At 40.5% G+C, this 19,566-nt stretch overlaps 1 protein-coding gene across 1 annotated transcript in view; it reads left to right on the top strand.

Moving 5' to 3' along the window:
* Window positions 1–13,096, top strand: part of INTS7 (integrator complex subunit 7) — a 36,645-nt gene extending 23,549 nt beyond the window's left edge. The window contains exon 20 of the mRNA XM_048296686.1: window positions 132–13,096. Within this exon, the coding sequence (XP_048152643.1) occupies window positions 132–419 (288 nt within the window). The 3' untranslated portion in view covers window positions 420–13,096. The remainder of the gene's footprint in view (window positions 1–131) is intronic.
* Window positions 13,097–19,566: the final 6,470 nt, after the last annotated feature.

Below are 19,566 nucleotides of genomic sequence, written 5' to 3'. Positions count from 1 at the left end.
ATGTATTGGTTTAGAAAAATTGAGGACAGATTTTTCCTTTTTTCTCCTCTCTCCTTCAAGTGGAGAGCTGAAAACTTATTTTTGGCAGGCTTATATAAAATGGTGTTTTAACCTTCCATCTGTGTTCTCAGATTCCTATCGACAACATGACCAATGAAATGGAGCAGAGGGTGGAACCGCACAACGACTACTTCAGCACTCAGTTTCTGTTAAACTTTGTGATCCTTGGCACCCACAACATCACTGTGGAGTCCTCTGTGATAGATTCAAATGGTATTGTCTGGAAAACTGGGCCTAAAACAACTATTTTTGTTAAGTCTCTTGAGGACCCGTACTCGCAGCAGGTTCGTCTCCAGCAGCAGCAAGGACAGCCTCCATCCCAGCAGCAGCAGCAGAGAACCGCCTACTCACGGTTTTGATTCCCAGAAGTGACTCCGTCCTGCTCAATTGGTATTGCAGTTTTTCTTGGACATTTTTTTTTTTTAATTTTTTTGGAAGACTTTTTATTATAACCTTCTCCTAGAAAGTCTCAGATGCCAATTTGTTGCTTTTTAAATTATCTGGGGTAAATTTGAACTTGATTCAGCCGAGGCAGCTGTTCAAATTTGGAGTTGTGCTCTTACTATAAACTTCTACCTGTTCTCTAACTTTGTTTACAAACCTGTTCCAGCAGACTTCATAAACTATGATAGCAGGGGACACTAAGAGCTTGCTGACTGGTACTTTCCATGCTATTGCTTTTTGAAGCACATAGGTTCTAATGTTAGGCGTACAGGATGTTGGGAAACACTTCACTTTGGCTGGTTATACAGCAATGAGTGTAATACCAAGTGTGTATCTTTTAATGTGAAGGAATGGGCAGGAATATCCATAGATTTTTTTTCTGACATTTTAATAGCAAGTTCCAGTATTTGGCTGGTGTATGTGTGTTGTTACAATTCATCAGCACTACTTAATGCATGCAGCTGAAAGGAAAAAAACTGCAGCTCACTTGTGATACCCAGTCCTGCAGAGGGAGGAGATTGCTTGAGGGGCTGCTGTCTGGGGAGTCTTGCAAGAGGCAGAGTTTTACAGGTGGGAATAATCACTGTCTCTCAGATGATATAGAAAATATTACCATGTTGTTTTTAAATTTTCATGCATCTGTATTTCTGAAGCCTTTCATTTTGTTGGGGGTTTTTTTATTTGCTCTTTTAAGAGGGAAATTTAAATGAATGACAACTTGCAAGTTAACAGCTTTGTTCCTTAAAAGGAGTCTTCTATACCAAAGGCTTTGTAATCTTGTGTAGTCTTTGACCAGCTTTCTAATCTTAATTGTTAATTTTACAAGATAACTTGAAATAGAATTTTGCCAATACTAGAAATCGATCCAGAATAATTTTGGAAATACACTGCTTCATACATAATTTTCATGCTTCCTTTGTGATATAAAAGGCTGAACTCTGTGTCCAGACTTTCAGGCAGTAGATCACATAACATGACCTTCACCTTCTCTTCATAAAAAGTCTCTGCTTATCACTCTGCAGGAAAGTAGGACCCACTTGAGTGAGGAGGAGGAAGGATGGCTCTTACAGACTTCAGCTTGTAAATGGCTTAATCCCTCTCGCTGGAGCAGAAATTTTTATTGTTATTTTCTCAGCAAATTCCCATGATACTGTCATTTCTTCAAGGTGATTTCACTGTGGAGCCGACTGGAGCTTACAGATTTTGCTCGCTTCAAGTGCAGAGAATATGATAATGAATTGCTGTAAGCCGAGGCTTCCTTTGCATAGCAGGATGAAGAATTTTTTTCTGTGTTACTCATAGTAGTTCCTTTTGGCTTGAGACTCTCTAAAAAAAATAAAAATTGAAGTGATGATGCTAGATGTCATAATATCTTAGTCAGGCTGTAATCCTAACTAGAAAAGATAATTGGGATGAAAGGTTGAAACAGAAGACACAAAAGTGGGGAGAAGTTGAGCAGCATACTCCTTAAATGATTTTGCTTTTGAACAGGAGACACAAAGTGCCACTGCCTTTCAAGCTGACTGAGGAAATTGGTGGTTTCTGTCCCAGTTTTGTGGTTCCATGCCTACAGCTTTGTGTGTGTGTTTATACATACAGCTGTGTGCACACATGCATATATGTACCTGTAGCTACATCTAGTTAAATGGTCCAGAAAGAGGTGATTGACCTGGTGTTATGTATGCTCTCTGTCAGATTGAAGATCTGAACTCCTTGTGGTCAGCTGGGTTTTTTCATTAAAGCCATAGATCAGTGTCTTTACCACAAAACCCTCTGTATTTTAATGCAAAAAAAAAAAAAGGAGGACTAAGAGGTCAAACAGTTCCTTTTATCCTGCATAATGAATGTGTGTTTCTTTCTCTGTTATTGACCAATATGTTGGTGGAAATCTTTGATGGTGCCATTCCAAAACAACTCAGAAATTACAAGACACTGTTCTACACTGGGGAACAAACTTTTCTCGTAAGTCATGTGATGTTCCCAGTGCATAGATAAACTTATGAGAAGCCTAGCAGGAACAAGCCCAGACTCATCCAGGGAAAGCCCTGCTCTGGCCTGAAGCTTAACTGTCTGTGAGCTGGTAAGATTAACCCTAGTACAGCTGAAAAAAGTGTTCCTTCTTTAAACAAGTCTGCTCACCTGATCTGAGAGGCCTCTAGAACTCCAAGAACTTGTATCAGTTTTAAAGCCAAGCAAATACTAATTGAAGCCTGAGAATGTGGATGTTAGGTATGGGAGATTGCAGGGGGAGGAAAATTGCAATTACTACTTATTGGAAATTAGCTCGTATAGGAAGTTGGATTGCTGTGCAAATACCTGTATTTCTAACAAACTCTGAAGGATTTCTCATGCTGGCTCATTTGCAGGTTAATTATATGTGTGTGCTGATCAGGAAAGGCCCTGGACCTTTAGTAAATTGTCCTTTTATGTAAGCACAGTGTTTTATGTTTTGTTAGATTTGTAGTGAGGTTATTCTTGGGGGTGTATTTTGTTTGTTTTCTAACATGGTGTATTTTTATTCCTAATACACTGGGAAATACACTTGTCAATTCAACAGAAACCACGTGTTCCATGGCAGACAATTGCTCAAAATACCTAAAGAGAAGTGAGGAAGCAATATGCAGAAAGCTGCTGTTGGAGCTATCAGCAGTGAATGTGATCCTTGACTATTAGTGGAAGCAGGGAGGTTATTCTTGCTAGATTCCTGCGTTCTGTTTCTGGTGCCTGTACTTGAAGATGTGCAACAAAGAATTTGGAAAGCACTTCTGACATACGGACCCAACTTAAATCTCCTTAGTGCTTCTCAGTAAACAAAGCAGTAACTTGATTACTATGCATAGCTGCACACTGATAATGGAAGACAATTCAGATCTGTTTCACTTACTGGCAGAAGAAAGAAAATATTCAGTGGCTAGACATTGGTCCTGAGACAGCTGCTAAGAATTCAAACAACAGAAGGGCTTATGCAGACAGCTACGTCATGATCTGTTCCTAATCACTGAGATACGCTTTCATCTAGCTGGGATAAATTGTTGGGCTGAGCAGGAGGAGAGATGATTGAATGAAGATGACTGGAGGTGCTGGTAATATGTGCAGTTCAGCGTTAAGACAATAGTTTGTGGTGCTTAGGCTCTGTAATGTGACCTGGCTTCTCCTCAGATGGTGGAGGATGGTGTAGCCAGTTACTCTCGGAAGTACTTGCTGCTCACATTCCTGTGAACATGTGCTCAGGCATGCCAGAAAGTGTCATTTCTAGATTCCTGGCTGATCCCTTGCTCCAGGCAATGTGGAACTGGATGCAAGGCAGGGAAGGAATGTCCGCTGTCAGATTCTACCTTCCCCTGGAATTTAGAGTGTAATCTCCTGCTAAGGTCATTCAAGTGTATTTCAAAAATGATTCCCAAAGTTGCACTCATCGTGGGTATTCATGGAATCTTAGACTTCCTTTCCTATTTTTGTTTCCTTGGATATGCCCTCATCTTACCCAAGGACTGATATGCCTGAATATAGCTGAAGTTTTTGTATTTTATAGGGGATATATTTTGACTTAAATCCTGTGAAACTGTACTGGAATTGCACAGGTCTAGAAGCAAGTTTAATGGTTCTTTAAACAGGTGCATAAACTTTTAAGAATTATTTATTTAGTGATACCACAACTTTAGTTTAAAACCCCACCAACCTACTGAAAGAATTGATAGGATTTGAATGAATTATATTGCTTTCCTAAAATATCTTCTGAGTGATATTCAGTGCGTGTGTGTATGCATACAGAGAAAGAGAGATCTCATACAACACAGTATGGAGGCATCTTGCCTTCGAATTGGCTTCATTTCTTTTCTGGTTGTTGTCTTTCTGTTTGCCTAAAGTACTTGCTGTGTCCTTGGTCAGCATATTTACACACACGTCCTTTGAGTTCCTAACAGCATCTTCCCTGAACAATCTGTTCCCTTTGTGGCAGTGCAGGTGTACTCAGGTGTCTGCACTGTGCAAACCAAGATGGCAGGGGGGAAAAAATAGAGGGGGGGGGAACTTAGGAGCCCTGCCAGCTCTCAAAGCAGTTCTGAGTTGTGTAAAGCCCAAGAACTGGTAGCTCTCTCTGCTTGACTGCTGCAGCTCTGTGTCCAGCACTATGGGAGCTGCTCTTGCTTCACAAACATAGGTGCCTCCAAGGACACAACCTGGGATGCTGAGCAAAAGCAGACTTACCCAGAACCTTGACATTTTCACCTCCAAAGCAGAGAGAGTGATTGAGACAAAAACACTTCTTGAAATCAAAGGAAAATTGAATGCTACACTGCTTTTTTAACAAGGCATATTATGCAGTGTTGCAGTTGCCCTCTCCCCCTCTGAATTTTTAAGCCAGGTGCTGTTTTGTGTTACCAGGAAACAAGCCTATCTTAGCGACCCCTGATAGTTCCTGAGTTGTTTGTACTCCAAGGAACATCTCTCTGACAAACAGCAGCTGCTCAAACTCACTACTGAAGTTACAGATTACTGCATTTCAGTGAGCAGTCATCCCAGGTCTGCACTTCAGAAAGTTGCTCTACTCTGCTGATTGTCAGCTGAGAAATAAGAAGCTTTTTTTTGTTTCTTTGTTTTCTTATTTGCATTTAGGATAAAGTCTTTACCTCTTGCTTGCCCACCTCCAAGTGATGGTATCAAAATTAAGGGCAGCTTGGTCGTATGTTAATAAAGTTTGCACTTAGCCTCCTGATCCAAGGATCTTAGATAAGGTAAGAGCAGTGTTCAGTGAATTTTGAGAGAAATTCTGAGGTTAGAAAGAGCCTGTAACAATGCCTTAAACACTTTAGTCTGCTGGACACCTAACTATAGTAAAAAGCTGATTTTTCTTCTTGTCAGTGCTGAACCAGTGACTCAGTAGAGCAGTCAAGGAGATACTGAAGCTCTTTTATTGTATAGATATAAAACTTAGGCCATAGCCACTTCACAGACGTAAAAATAATCCTTTTTTTTCCCCTATAGACAGGGAGTGTTACATTTACATTCCCTCAGATATGAGTGTGGAGTTCTCCAGAAGTCTCTTAAAACTGTGATTAATAAAAGCAATTGTTTGGAAGGTTTTTTAAATGGGTATCAATGGTGACTACAAAGCTTGAAAGAAGATAGCATAAAATAAGAGACTTGTGTGGGTTGGCTGATTTAAAATACTTTTGCTCAACAGTTTAAGTATGTGACTTGCTGGCAATCCACTTTATGGAGCCCTTCCTTGCTTCCTAGAAGCTCTAAATTTAGGAATGCAGTTAATGTGAAATTAAGAGCTGTCCGTGCTTAACACACAGCTAAGTACAGAGAAAATCCAAGGAGTAGCAGTTGAGCTGGAAGAGACTGAGATAAATATAAACTGAGTGTGATGTGGATGGGTGGACTCTGCCAAACATGGTGGGGGAATCTTCAGGGTACAGTTTCATGCTTCACTTGACACCGTCTAGGTGTGTGGCAGTGCTGAAAAGGGACTCTCTTGTGCTTATTCCTGACTCCAGCGTTGCTCTTTGGATCAGATCATGAGTTTATCCACTTAAAACAGTTCCATTTGGCTAGGGTGTTTTTTCAGCTGGTTTGTGTTGTCTGGCTGTACAGCGACTTGGTCAATGCAGGCAGTACAAGAAAGGTGCTGGGGAAGATGTGTGGTGTATCCTGGAAATAATAGTGAGCTGTTGGACTGGCTGACTGTGCACCTGCAGTGTATTTCTGTATTTAACAGGAGTCTGGAGGAAACAATGTGTTCATGTCCATCTGAACTGTGGCTTTTCTGCATGGGCAGCAGGAGTGGGCAGAGAGCACTGCAGTCATTCCCAGCCAGCTGCGCAGCCTTCCCGGCTGCTCTGAGTCACCCCCACGAGTGAGTGAGGCAACAGGAGGGAAGGAAGGCCCTTTGGAGCAGTGGCTGGGGCCAAGCCTGTGTGAGTGTCAGTCTCTGCTCTGGAGCAGCTGAGGTGTGCTTGAATATGTCCAGATTTGCCAGCAATGCGTGTGGGCAGCAGCTCACAGTGGTGAGTGATGAGGGCTTCTGACTCGCCTTTTTTCACCAAGTCCCAAGGTGTGCAGAGGTCAAGGTTTCATGTATTGCAGTTTGTACCAGTGTTATTCCTACATGAATACTCAAAAGTTCTGGCTAAAGCTAGGCTTTTATCCCTTAGCCTGAAATCCACTGGCACTAGTTTCATATTTGCAGAAATTGGTCTGTGCAAATGACAGTGTCCAGACTAGATCGCTGAGTGAAGTGGATGGAGACCCCCTCAGAGCTGGTCACCCACTTCAGACACAGAGGAAATTTCAGGAGTTGTAATAATTGACAAAAAATGTATGACTTCTTCAGAAGGTCTTTCCCTCATTCCACGAGGGAGAAACAAAAGCAATTTTAACTAATTAGGCTAATTATTGCTGCTCATCAGTGAAGCTGACACATGTAAGCAGTGAGCTGGTCCTTCCTCCAATGTACAAACTCTAATAGTTTATTTCCTTTATCTCTGTCTGTCACCAGTAGTGAATTGATGTGCATTTTCACCCTTGCAGAGGAAAAGGTTTTCCTGACAGCCTTCTGTGCCATGTGAGAGAGATGCAGGAGCTTTCCTTGTTTCTCCTGTTGTAAGGGTTTAAGTTTTAATGTGGACAAAGTCTTTGTTAGTTGGGTAGGAATTTCTGAGAGTGCATCTGGGTAGTACAAGCCACATCACAGATCCACTACAGAGATTTGTATTTCTGTTAGCCTATGTAAATTCGGTCAAGAACAAATATATACACTGATTTTCATTTTTGGGGGAGTGGGTCAATAGAGATGAACCAGAAGAATAGCTTGAAGGCTTTAGGTTTAGTTGTAGTTCTGGTATTTCAGCCTGACCCTAAAAAAAGCACCCAATTGTGCTGGCTTTCCTATTTAAAACAAAACCAAACCAGATAACAACAACAAACCCCTAATTCTTTGTTTTGCTGTTTAGAGCTTTAGGAAATCACTATGGTCATACAAAATACTGTTCTGTTTTGTGGAGGGATATTTTTTCTTCTTGTGTAGGAAAAGAGAGGATACAACCCATGACTCTTAACTGTGCTGCAATGCCTCCAGTAGTTCAACTTGGCAAGATAACAAAACCACTGCAGAACTTAAAAGGTAATTAATGCATTTGAGAAAAAATATTTTTAAATGCCATGCTGATGAATCAGTTTGTTGGATTTTTTTTATTAAACCTTTTTTCAACAAAAACCAGTATTGCAGATCAGGTACTCATGTTCAGGTCTGCCCTTTAGGGATGTGAGTGTACTAAATAGCAGATGGGAATGTTGATGATTCACTGAATATGTGTAAACACTACCTCACCAGAAAGCTTAACAAGAGGGATATGGAACTTGAAATTTGTTTTCAATGAGGCCTGCTCTGTAGTACAAATACAGTGAGTTCTTGCTGTGAGAAGACAGATGGGAAAGCCCTCTGTGATGCCTGTCTAATCACCTGAGATGTGCCTTTCTGCTGCTCTTTGTGCTTTCTGGGCACTGCCCTTCCAGTCATGGCTAATAACAGCACTTAGAGGCTGTTCTGGTTTCAGACATCCACTGCCAAGTCAGCCCCTGTTTACCTGTGATGTGGTTTTTCTGATTCATGAGTTCTCACCTGTGTGTGACCACTTATCTCCTCCTGGCAGAGATGAAAATATTCTTTGCTATGAAAAACTGCTGGGAGCTTGACATCCTCTTCCTGTAAATCTTTGACCACTTCCAGCAGCTTCAAGGCAGCCCAGGGAGAAGTTGGCATTGACCACTTCAAGTACTCTGCTGTGCAATCTGAATAAATTTGAAAAATGCCTCTTTTAATCTCTTGAGCTTTTACTTTCAGCTGCTTCTCTCCAATGATGACAGCCATAAATCATGCTTAGCATAATCTCATTCCTCATTTTTATTTTTAGTAATTGACTCCAGGAAGCGTGGCTTAAAAAAAATAAGTTTAAAAAGAGCCAAATGCTCAGTAAAATCTGTCCTTCCAAAAAAAAAAATCTGTCCTTCCACCAGGATTGTTTGACAATTCAGTTAGTTTTGGTTTGACCTTCAAATGCCCAGTCTTGCTGGGCTGTGCCTGATACTTGGCCATTCAAGGAGTAAACGATAAGCAGCACAGGAACTTGAAAGAAGTTTTACAAGCCAAGTGTCTTCCACTCCATCCTGTGGGTGGGACTTGGGTAGCACTTGCATGACCCGCAGTTGATAAAAGTTGATGGCAAATTAGTAATTGAAAAATTTATCACTGTAATTATCATCTGGTTTGTTTCCTCATCTCCACCCTTTGGAAGAGATAAAAAACCCCAGCATCCTCTGGTTGTGCTCACAGAAATGATTACAAGTAATAAATTTATTTAGTACACTAGAGTATAGAAATACTGAGATCACTGTGAAGAAAAACACAACTCCCTTTGTCCTTTATCTTTACTTCAGGAAGACTTTGACCAGTGTTTTAAAGAAGCTGTGGAGCCTGGGTTAGTCACAGCAGTTCAGCTGTTTGAGCAGTGATTCATTTGTACCCATTCTTAGTTCTAGCTGTGGTGTTGGTAATGAAAAACTGACAGCTGAAATTAGAGGACTGAGGTGGAAAGGACTTTGTCCAGCAGGAGAGCATCAATCTACAGCTGTTCTTCCTGAGATATAATTTGTTCACCAGTGATTTGATTACTCAACAGTCTACATGGATTCACAAGCCATTCACAGGAATTGAATTTCTAAACAAAATGTAGACAAAAGTTTCCTTTAATGTAGGACAAATCCCCCTAACGCTGTAGTAGGGTTGACACTGGGCACAGGATGTCTGCCATAGTTCTATGTTGGACTGCTGTTAAAATGAGGTGCATAATTCATGTTCAGCACAGGCAGTTGAGACCATGACTCATTTGTGCCTCACTAAAATATTAAACTTCCAGGCCACTTCAATTACAAGCCTGGCAAGACATACAACCTGATACAGTAAAATATTTATCTGTGTTATCCAGGCAATGGCAAAAGAATCCAGTTGTGACAAAGAATGGTACTTGTGATTAATTATTTAATTAGTTTCTTTAATCATTTTGGCTACCTAGGAGTAGAAGGAGCTGCAGTTGCATGGACATTCCACTTACTAAAGTATTTTGGAGATGCATGAAAGCTTTGTATCTTCAGGAATGTAAGCTTTTAAAGTATTTGTGCATATGTAAACAACTGTTACTCTGAAGGAGGGTGGAAGATAAGAGAAACTGGACAAACTTACACTTCTATAATAGCAAAGATTAAAGATGAATTCTAAAAGAGAATCTGAAAAAGAGCTCGAGGTATCTGAGTTTTGAGGAGGGGGAAATACAGTGCATTTAATAAATGCACTCAAATAGCACATGTTAAGTAATGAAGCTCTGCTGATTAAAGACTAATTTAAATGTTCTCAATGATTAGGTCTAATGTAACAGAATTAGTGCTTCTGAACTGCTAAAACAGGAACCTTGTCCATGAGCATTCTTTTTCCTCTAGCTGGAAGCAATAGCTAGATTTTACATGCATTGTATCGTAGATCCAAAATTCAATTTTTTTGTGTTTAAATAGGCAGCCCTGTTGAGGTCTGTTTGCAGACAACAGATGTACTTAGCAGTGGACTTTGCCTGGAACTGAATGCATGCAAATGGCTCCACATGTGAAACTGTAGAATGCACTGAAAAATCTGAGTATTCCAGCTCATGTTTCCCTGCATAATGAAGTCACTGACTAGGATGATCAGATTATAAAAAGTCATCTTTGGTGTTTATATAATACCTAGGTTCAGCTGAACTGTTTTTAATCAGGAATTCATATTGTTTATCTTGTATGTTCATTTATATCCTTTCATCATGCATTTGCATACATTGTGCTGACCTTTTGTGGAAACCCTGCAGGATTTTTATAACAGTTCAGCTGAAATTCGATGTGAACTTGATCAGCTGTTACAGGCTGGGTAGGATCTCAGCAACACAGCTCACAGGGTGAAGAGCTTCTGTGAACAAGGGTACAGAGAGTTTTTCTCTGGTACTCAATGCTTTTCTACTGGAACAGAATGTTAATCCATTTATTTTGTAAGGATATTTAATTTTTCATCTGTTTTTAAAGATGGTGACCAGAGACTGCGGGGTTTTGGCAGCTGCTGATCTCTGAGCTGCAGCATTGCAAGACTCAAGTTGCAAGTCGATGTTTTTATCTTTTTGTTTTGATCATAAAGTCAAGTAGTGGTGTTTTCTAAGGCCTCTGGCAAATAGAGGTGAAGAATGACTGCTCCTGGGTGTGTTGGTTACAGCAGTGATTTGCAAGTCTTCCTGACTTTATGCAATGGTTTAGACTTCTCCAGGGTGTATTACGTAGTGTATTTGAGCAATCTTGATCAACTTTTTTCCCTGCAATCTATTACCTTCATTCTACAAATTAACAAGTGGAATTCTACTCAGTTGTGTCTTCATTCAGCTGCCAACTTGCACTTTTTCATCCATCTCCTCGAGACATAATTTGTAGCTTCTAACAGGTCATCCTGCACAGCAGTGCTTGCACGCAGTCCTTCCAAATATACCTACTGATTCTGTAATTCCCTGAAGTTACCTTTGCAAAAGTTGTGATGCTTATGAGTTTCTGTCAGAGAGGAGGAGGAGCAGAATGAGGTGGGAAAAGCTGTGCATGTGTGTGGTGGGCAGCAGTACAGATCAGCCTCGCAGCTTGACAGTCAGTGGCTGCCTCTGCCTGACCGTGCGTGTTAGGGCTGCTCCCTTCCTTGCTCACCTTTCACAGGGAAAATTTAGTGGCCAGGAGCAAGTGTGAAGGCACCTGGCAGCATAATGAATGGCAGAGATTCCTCAACTGGAATGTGAGCCTTTCTGCTGTGGATTTGGACAGGTGTAATTTATGTTTGCTTGCAGTCCTAGATACTGTTGCTGCCATCTTGGAGAGCGGAGCCCAGGGAATGTTTTTGTCCATTCATCTAACGACTGATGTTGGTTTAGGTTTGGGGTTGGTTGGCTGGGGGTGTTGTTTGTTTGTTTTTTAATGTGTACCACATCCCTAGGGGAGGGATGATCAATATTCAAGGAATGTAACAACTCCTATACTACCTCCACTTGGAGACAGAAGTTACCACAATAAGAGCATGTGTTGTAGGGAGTGGAATGTGCAATATAATTTACATACTCCAAATTACCGGCCTCCACCCCAACCTGAGACAGCAATAGCTGCTGTGGAACTAGAAGGTGTCAAGCCTCTGCTTCCATTCCTCCCTGCCATCAGGAAAAGAAAGAGTTTATCACTGGGCATGGTAGATACTCCTGGAGATGCTCATGTCTGAGACACTGCCCTGGCCACGGCTGCTCCCTGCTAGGTTGTCAGCTGGTAATCTCAGGCACCAAGATAGGCTGGAATTCAAGGACCACCCCATAGTATGTCCTGTTTCTTCACCAGTCAAGCTTGAGACCCCTTATTAACAAGCTGTAACAAATGCAACATAATTTGTTCTTCAACTGTTGTTTATTTTTGTGTTCATCTTTGGTGGCGTTGCCTTGGTAAGTGTCTAACTCAGTCATCACTGAGTACTAACAATGGAAAAGAGGATGCAAGGCTGGGTTTGGGAGGCAATATTCCCTGGAATACACAAGTACAGAGAAGAGAACATTAAGTAGTGGGTTAAATACTCAAGCCTACGCTCTGCTGTATCTAGCTATTCCTCCAGCATATTACTGCTTTGATCCATACTTACAGTTTGCCAGTCAAGACACATTTTATGACAAGATAACATTTTACTTACTTTTTTCCCATTCTTGCTCTGACTGGCACTTTCTGCTTCTCTGTAAATGTTTGGCCTAAAAGGTTTGAATTAATGTCTTCTCTTTAGACAGATGCTGCCATTTAGAAGTGTTATCTGAAAGGCATGCAATTAATTCTTGACCTCAATTAAGTCAGTACAAAGTTCTCACAGCTGAGTGTGATAAGCAGTTATGGTTCTATGATACTGAATTTGCTGTGATGTACCATTCAGCATTAACACAAGGCACATCTTGTTTGATAATTTTTCAGAATCTCAACACATCAGCTTGTTGTCTTCTCCTTCCTCCTCCCCTCCAAATCTAATTATAGTGGCTTCCACTGCTGTCTGTCAGTCTTGACAGCTTTAAGTGGAAGCAAGTGGAAAGATCTGAGTTCTACCACTAACCAGACTTTATTTATCAATCTCCAAATGACATTTAATACAATTTTTCAACCTTAAAGCTGGGGATGGATCCCCACCTGAACAACATGGTGGATGGTGGGTGTCCTGCTCAGAGCCTACAATTTCCACTGGAAACCTCGGGGCTGTAGAGCAGGGAGGTGAAAGCTGGGACCTTAGAGAAACTTGCATTTGAGACAGTGTGAGATGAGGCATAAAGCACTGGTAGGTGCTCCAGCCTGGGCCACGTGGGATTGACAAGGGGGTGTACAGATTCAGAGGAGCTCAGTGAAACTGGGACTACTGATATTTCTATATGGAGAAAAAGAGAGAAGAGTGGAGCAGATGGTTGAAAGGGTTTTTATCTTCTACTTGCATCACTTCTGTTTAATAAAAGGAGTTTCTGTTGTGTTTTTACTTTCTTTAATAACTTTTCTTTCTAAATACATAGTAGATTAATAAATCTAAGCAAAAATAGCATTACAGTTACATCTGTAACTATGAAACTATATCTATAATTTTGAAATCTTACTTTTGTTTCCTTCTGCCTTTTTGTTATGAGACCGAGGCTGAACAAATCAAACTATGTAATCCCTTGCGGTCTGGCTGGATTCATCCATGCCATTAGGATTGCTTTTCTTAGCCACAGTTAACAATGGTGCAATGGATTTTATAACATTTTATTAAGTTGAAATGCATCAGTAGCACTAATGAGAAACAATTGTGGTATTTTAGGAAGAACAATTTCCAGCTCTTACTGCACATGCCAACCTATGGAGCTTTTGGGCAACACTTGACTGTGTGGCATTAAAATAGGCAGTAATTCTCCCTTACAAACACGTTTGTGCTGTGGCACAGACTTAAGCAAACTGGTCTTGGATGTCTGTGGTAAAAAATATATAACAGCATTACTACCATCTAGATTAAAATTCCTCTTTGACTGTTGCCTAAGTCTGTGCTGTTGGCTGGTGTGAATCAGGATAAAGTGGTTTGGATTGGCTGTGGGGAGGACAGGAAGGGGCTTTATTGTTGATGCCAATCACAGTACAGGGCATGGTGCCTCCTCCCTTCCTCTCCTTCTGAGGATGTTGGGCCTGCCCCTGACTTAGGATGATAAACTTAATATGAAACTACAGATAAGATGTATAAGGATTTTCTGGAATTCAACCTTCTCCTGCATCTTCAGAAAAAGGAAGGCTTTGTTTAAGACCTAATCATGGCTTTGCGGTACCTGAAGGGAGCCTACAAGGAAGATGGAGAGGGACTTTTTACAAGGGCCTGGAGTGACAGGACAAGGGGGAATGGCTTCAAACTGAGAGTAGGTTTAGATTAGATAGTGGGAAGAAATTCTTTACTGTGAGGGTGGTGAGGCACTGGAACAGCTTTCCAAGAGAAGTTGTAGATGTCCCACCCCTGGAAGTGCTCAAGGCCAGGTTGGATGGGGCTTTGAGCAACCTGGTCTAGTGGAAGGTGTCCCTGCACAGGGCAGGAGGGTTGGAACTGGATGATCTTTAAGGTCCCTTCCAATTGAAGCTATTCTGTGATTCTATGATCTTTCTCTGGAGGAAAAATAAACAAACCAGGATACCTTTTAATGCCTAACTGATAGTGTTGTCTACCTTAATTAATGATTACTCACTAACCAGTGCCAACAGTATCTTTAACTGAACTTTTCCCAAAGAAATGATTAATTCCTGTTAACAGTGGACATCAGTATTCTACATTCAGCAGAGAGACAGCATTAGTGTTTTTCAGCCAGGTAGCGAGGCGGCAGAGGATGTGGGTAGCTTAAATGCAAATTATGGCGTGACTTCTCCTTTTGGATTTCCCAGTGCTGCATTATTTCTTCAGTCAGCTTGAGCTTGTGCAAAAACTTTATAAGCAGCTTGCAACATGGATGTGTTCATGACCTTCTTTGGGTAACCAAGTTAAACATAGTCTTGAGGAAGTTCAGCAGAACAGTTGCAAAGCTGCATATGGCATCATAAGACAAGGGGGTTGCGTGCCATGCTAAACTGGGGGAGGGAAGATGAGTTTTTTAATAGACCTCTGTCCTTACCAGATTTCAGTGATGGTAATTATTTTACAATACCTGCTTCCTGGAAATGCACAGTGGACCTTGGATCAGACCTGATTAGTTTGTCCCCAGGTCTTCAGTCAGCTCAAATAGGATGGATCTTTGCACTTTGCCCAGTGCTGTCTGAAATCACTGGAATTCAGCACATGGACAAACAGACTCCCCCTCAAAGGCAGCTGTCGTTGTTACATTGGACTCTTTACTTCCTTTTTCAACTAGAAAAAACCACCACTTTCATGAAACATCAATATTAATTTTAGATTGTAACGATAGAGAATTCAACAAACGTAAGAAGGATAAAGTGGTCTGAATAACTCTTTAATTTTGTAACAAGCTGTTCACTGGGGATTTAAGTGTGAGAATCATCTTAATAACAGTGATAAGTATTTATTTAGTTCTCTTATATTTATGGTTTGGTCTACAAACACTGGCTTGGTGTTAAGAATTTACCAAAACCCAAGTAGGTCAGTCTGGTAAATGTTGACTTGAAGTGAACTTGAATGAAAATAAGAGCCTCATCTGATCTTTATGCAACATACGAACTTTATGATCAGTGTAGTGCTTAATTTGCCAGTACAGATGGAGAAAAATATTAGAGATTAATTCAGGGCAGTCAAATTCCTGTTTTTTCTATATATATATTTTTTTTTTAAATGGCTAATCACAAAACAGTGTGATAACTAGAAAATGTTAGGGGTCCCATCTGCCTAAAGATGGGTTGGCTTCATCTCTGTGTTTGTGCCATGCTTCCGTATGCAAACTTAATGGGCTTACAAAAAAATCTTGCAAAGTGCAAGCTTACATATAATCAGCATGTTCTCATTGCCTGAAGTAATAAGATTCTGTAGATGGGACTGAATTAAATCAATGTTATGGATAAAAGATTTCATAACCAAGCTAACAAATAAGTTAAAGATTAATTAGTTGGAGTAACTCTAGAGCTCCTTTCTTTCAAAAAAAGCCAACAAACCAACACAAAACAAAAAAAGACCCCACAAAACAAATCAAAAGCAAACCCTCAGCTCAAACTTACCTTGGTGACAGTAGTGTCAAGGGGGGGGGAAGGAGGGGGAGAAAATACACCCATGTAACTGAGAACTCAGCTCTGTTGTGCTCAAGCTGCCCATTGACTGGCACACGGAGTATGGCAGAAACACTTTCCATGCAGCAGCAGATGAAAGCGTTGCTCACTGACCACCTGGTTGCATTGTGCTGTATTTGTTACCCCTCTTTAATAAGAGGCCTCTGTCAAAGTCTTCAGTTTAGCTTTAATGAGAAATCAGACACCTCAAAACACCTGAATTATTCAGCTCACAATTACAGGTATGGGGACTTTATTATGGGATGAAAAGGCATTGTAATAGCAGGAACAACCTCTCTGAATTTTGAGATTATATTGATTTGGACAACTGTGAAATACATTATGAGTGACCTTACCAGGTCTGCATATGAGTTACAGAACATGTAGCTGCAATAAGAGGGCTTATATTCCTCATATGCTGGACCAAGAGTAACCCAAAAAATTACAAATATGACATGTACATCTTATGTAAAAGATTGAAATGGAAAACCCAAGAGTGGCATTGTGTGAAGGTTAGCAAGCTCTGCCTAAGTGGAAAATTATGAAATTTGCATATAGCTGGTAGAAGAAAAGGAGCGATGGCTACATCTGCCTCACCTGCCAGTCTTGACTAACTGGCAAGTTGTTCAAGTGTGATATATTCTGGGTTTTGCCTGTCTTACAAATGGTGAAGGTCATGAACAAGATGACTGCACTGTTCTTAACCAGCTCCAAGATTCCTTGATTTGCTCCTGCTTTGCTGTAGAAAGAAGAAGTACATTCAGATATTAATGTACCCAAATTCCCTTGGGAGAACAAGATAGCCTTCACTGAAGCATCATATGGTTTTGTTCCCCTCTGCAGCTTACACTTAGAGTCTGTTTAGATTGTTTGTGGTGGAAGTAGTACAGATGCTGGTTATCACACTGCTCGTGTGCCACAAAGGAAGTAAATGCATCCAAAAATAGTTAAAAACAAACCCCTGACAAATCCTAAAGAACAGAGTGCCGCTAAATATTAGAACATGATCTCCACCTGAAAAAGTTTAGAAATGATCACTTTTTATGTTTCCATACCCAGTAAATCTATTTTGACACCACCTTGGACTCAGCAAACAATTGGAAAGCATGTGATAAATAAGAGTTAGGTATTAAATGGGACAAAAATACATTGCCACAGAGAATGCCCAATTATGCTGGCCAATTAAATTGAGCAGCAGCAATCCAGCAGGTGAGCTCCATCTGAAATGCAGAGCCGGGAGGATGCAGTACACATGTTCTTGACAATCTCACTGTATAAAGACCCAGTTTGATGCAGGACTTAGTAGATGGAGTGATGGGAGCACAGCCAGCCCCAGCATCAGACATGAGCTGTCTTCCCTCTTCCCCAGTATTTTTGATACACTGATATTTTTGTACACTGATATTGTGTGGCTGTGTCTTCCACGTCACACAGCCTCTCTAGTTATGCCTTGGTTTACTCTGAGGACACCCCAGAAGCTGTTTGTCAAACTTTATTTTTTACTTTGTGTAGGACAGAACTTCAAGCATTGCACTGGAGTTGCCTCACTGGAGCCAGAGTTTCTTCTTCTGTCTGTGTCTAACTGTATAAAATCCCCTTGGGTAAAATTACAAATGCAATAATGCCTGGTTATAAAATGTTTACTTGATCTCATTTAGGCTTACAAAAATTTTGGAATGAAATATTAACTTAAAGAGCCATGTAACAATTCAACTTGCATCGTATTTAATGATTCCTGGTTAAAAAAAATAAAACAAACAGCAAGAACCAAAACCTATTTCAGGTCAAATGCTGCTATTTCAATGCTATTTTTTATTCACTCGGGAAAAAATACATTTTGTTTAGTCTCTCTTACACTAGTAATAGAAAAATGTCCCTAAAACAACTCAAGGCCTTAACCTGGCATCCTGCAGTCTTGTTAAACAAGCACTGTCTAAGATCTGATGTCAACTCAAGCTAGTAGAAGGGAGAAGAAAAGTGTGCATTTATTGTAAGCCTGCAATCTTTGGTCACACTTGTGAGATTTTATCTGAGGCCTATAATTTTTTTAATGTAAAAAAGCCTTTCATTCAAGGGTTTAAATATTAGAGAAAACGAGCAAAAATGACAACTCTGTATGCTAGAGCCAAGGGAGCTGGCAAGGCTGACTTGTCTGCAGCTGGCTGATCTTGGTGAAAGGATCTGGAGGTGCAAGCAAGGGAAGGAAGCTTGTCAGGGGGCTGAGATTCAGTGTCAGCTCAGTTAAAGCCTTTTTATATAAATTCAGGAATGTGACAAGTGTTAAAGTCAATGCCACAATTTACTTCCTTTTTAACTTCTGCTTCGTGTTACCCTGAAGTGCCCTTAAAAGAATTAAAGTACAAACAAAAGCATCTTTGACTAAAAGGTCAAATAGTCTGATAACTTTTACTTCCTGGAGAGAAATGGCAAAAGGAAAGTGGCCTGGGTTTTACATTTTGTGTGTGATAAATGAATGCAAGCCTTCAAAATGAACTTGTGTGTCTGAAAGATTACTGAAAATAGATCTCTTAAAAAGCATGTCTACTGTTGGATGACAACAGGAAAGAATTTGAGATCAGCTTGCCACTGAAGATCAAGGGACTTCGACAAGTATGGTTCCGCCTGAGGGGCAGCTGGTGGAGATGGAGTAACTGATACTGCCCTGTAAATTTAAGAATTTACTTGGAGAATGGAGGTGATTTTGCCTCTCTTACAGAGGTTGCAGTAGAAGCTACTGTACAGAGTATTTTGGAAGGTTTAACTGTTGTAATGAAAATGTTAAATGTTCTGAAGACAGTAATGCAAAAATCCTTCACACTGGAGTATTTGACACTGTAAAGCAGCTCGGAATTAAAGGTTAAATGTAATTAATTTATTTCCAGATCCTAAAACTTCCTCCCTTTTTTGCTTTGTTTTGGCTTTATCTTTTTCTCCCCTTTCTTTATCGCAGATTATAGAAAACATAGTTAGGTTCTTGATGCTTCTTTACACTGTGACTTTTCCAAATCCAATGCTAACTACTTAATTCACTTGAGATGCTTTCTGTATTTATGCTCCCCTGAGTATATTCCCTATTTCATATTATGCATCTTCCAGCAGTCTGTGCTCTGCCTGTTCCCATCTCTGTAGTTCCTCATGGCAATTTAGTGTACTTTCATGTTTCCTATCATGATTTTTTTTTTTAATAAAATTTTATTTAATTCCCCAAGTCACCAGTTGTTTTTTCAGAGAGGCTGGAAGCAGTAGTTGTTTTCTGTTCTGTAGAATTTCTGAGATTTCTCAGGCTATTTTCTTGTCCTTGCTCTCTGTATGACAGATTATGATTTGCAAAGGCCATTTTGTTTTTACAGTCATCAGCACACGAGTGCATCCTCCTAACCCTTTTTTCTCCAACCATATGGCATCTGCAGCTTCAGTTTGCTACAGTGAAAGCAAGCAGGGAGGGCTGACTGAATCTGGTCGTGACAAATGAGCGGCTTTTTATTTGCCAATCTTTGACCAAGACAGAGGTTCAAAAGCATTCCAAAACTTGCTGTTTCCTAACTCCAGAAACCAATCTTTCAGCTAGCTGGTGTTTACAGCTCCAAGCCTGGATTCCATTATGGCTGTGACTCGTGGACTGCTTGAATGTCTGCGCTGCATTTCCCCCTCGCAGCTACGCTCGCAGGCAGCTCTAATGCTACAGCAAAGTTGGAATGCAAAGATGTGCCACTGAAGGGCAGAGTATGA

This window comes from Corvus hawaiiensis, chromosome 3 (assembly GCF_020740725.1).
Source record: "Corvus hawaiiensis isolate bCorHaw1 chromosome 3, bCorHaw1.pri.cur, whole genome shotgun sequence".
In the NCBI taxonomy this organism is placed as follows: Eukaryota; Metazoa; Chordata; class Aves; order Passeriformes; family Corvidae; genus Corvus; species Corvus hawaiiensis.
The sequence above is the reverse complement of the archived record's forward strand: the minus strand, read 5'-3'. Positions and strand labels throughout refer to the sequence as shown.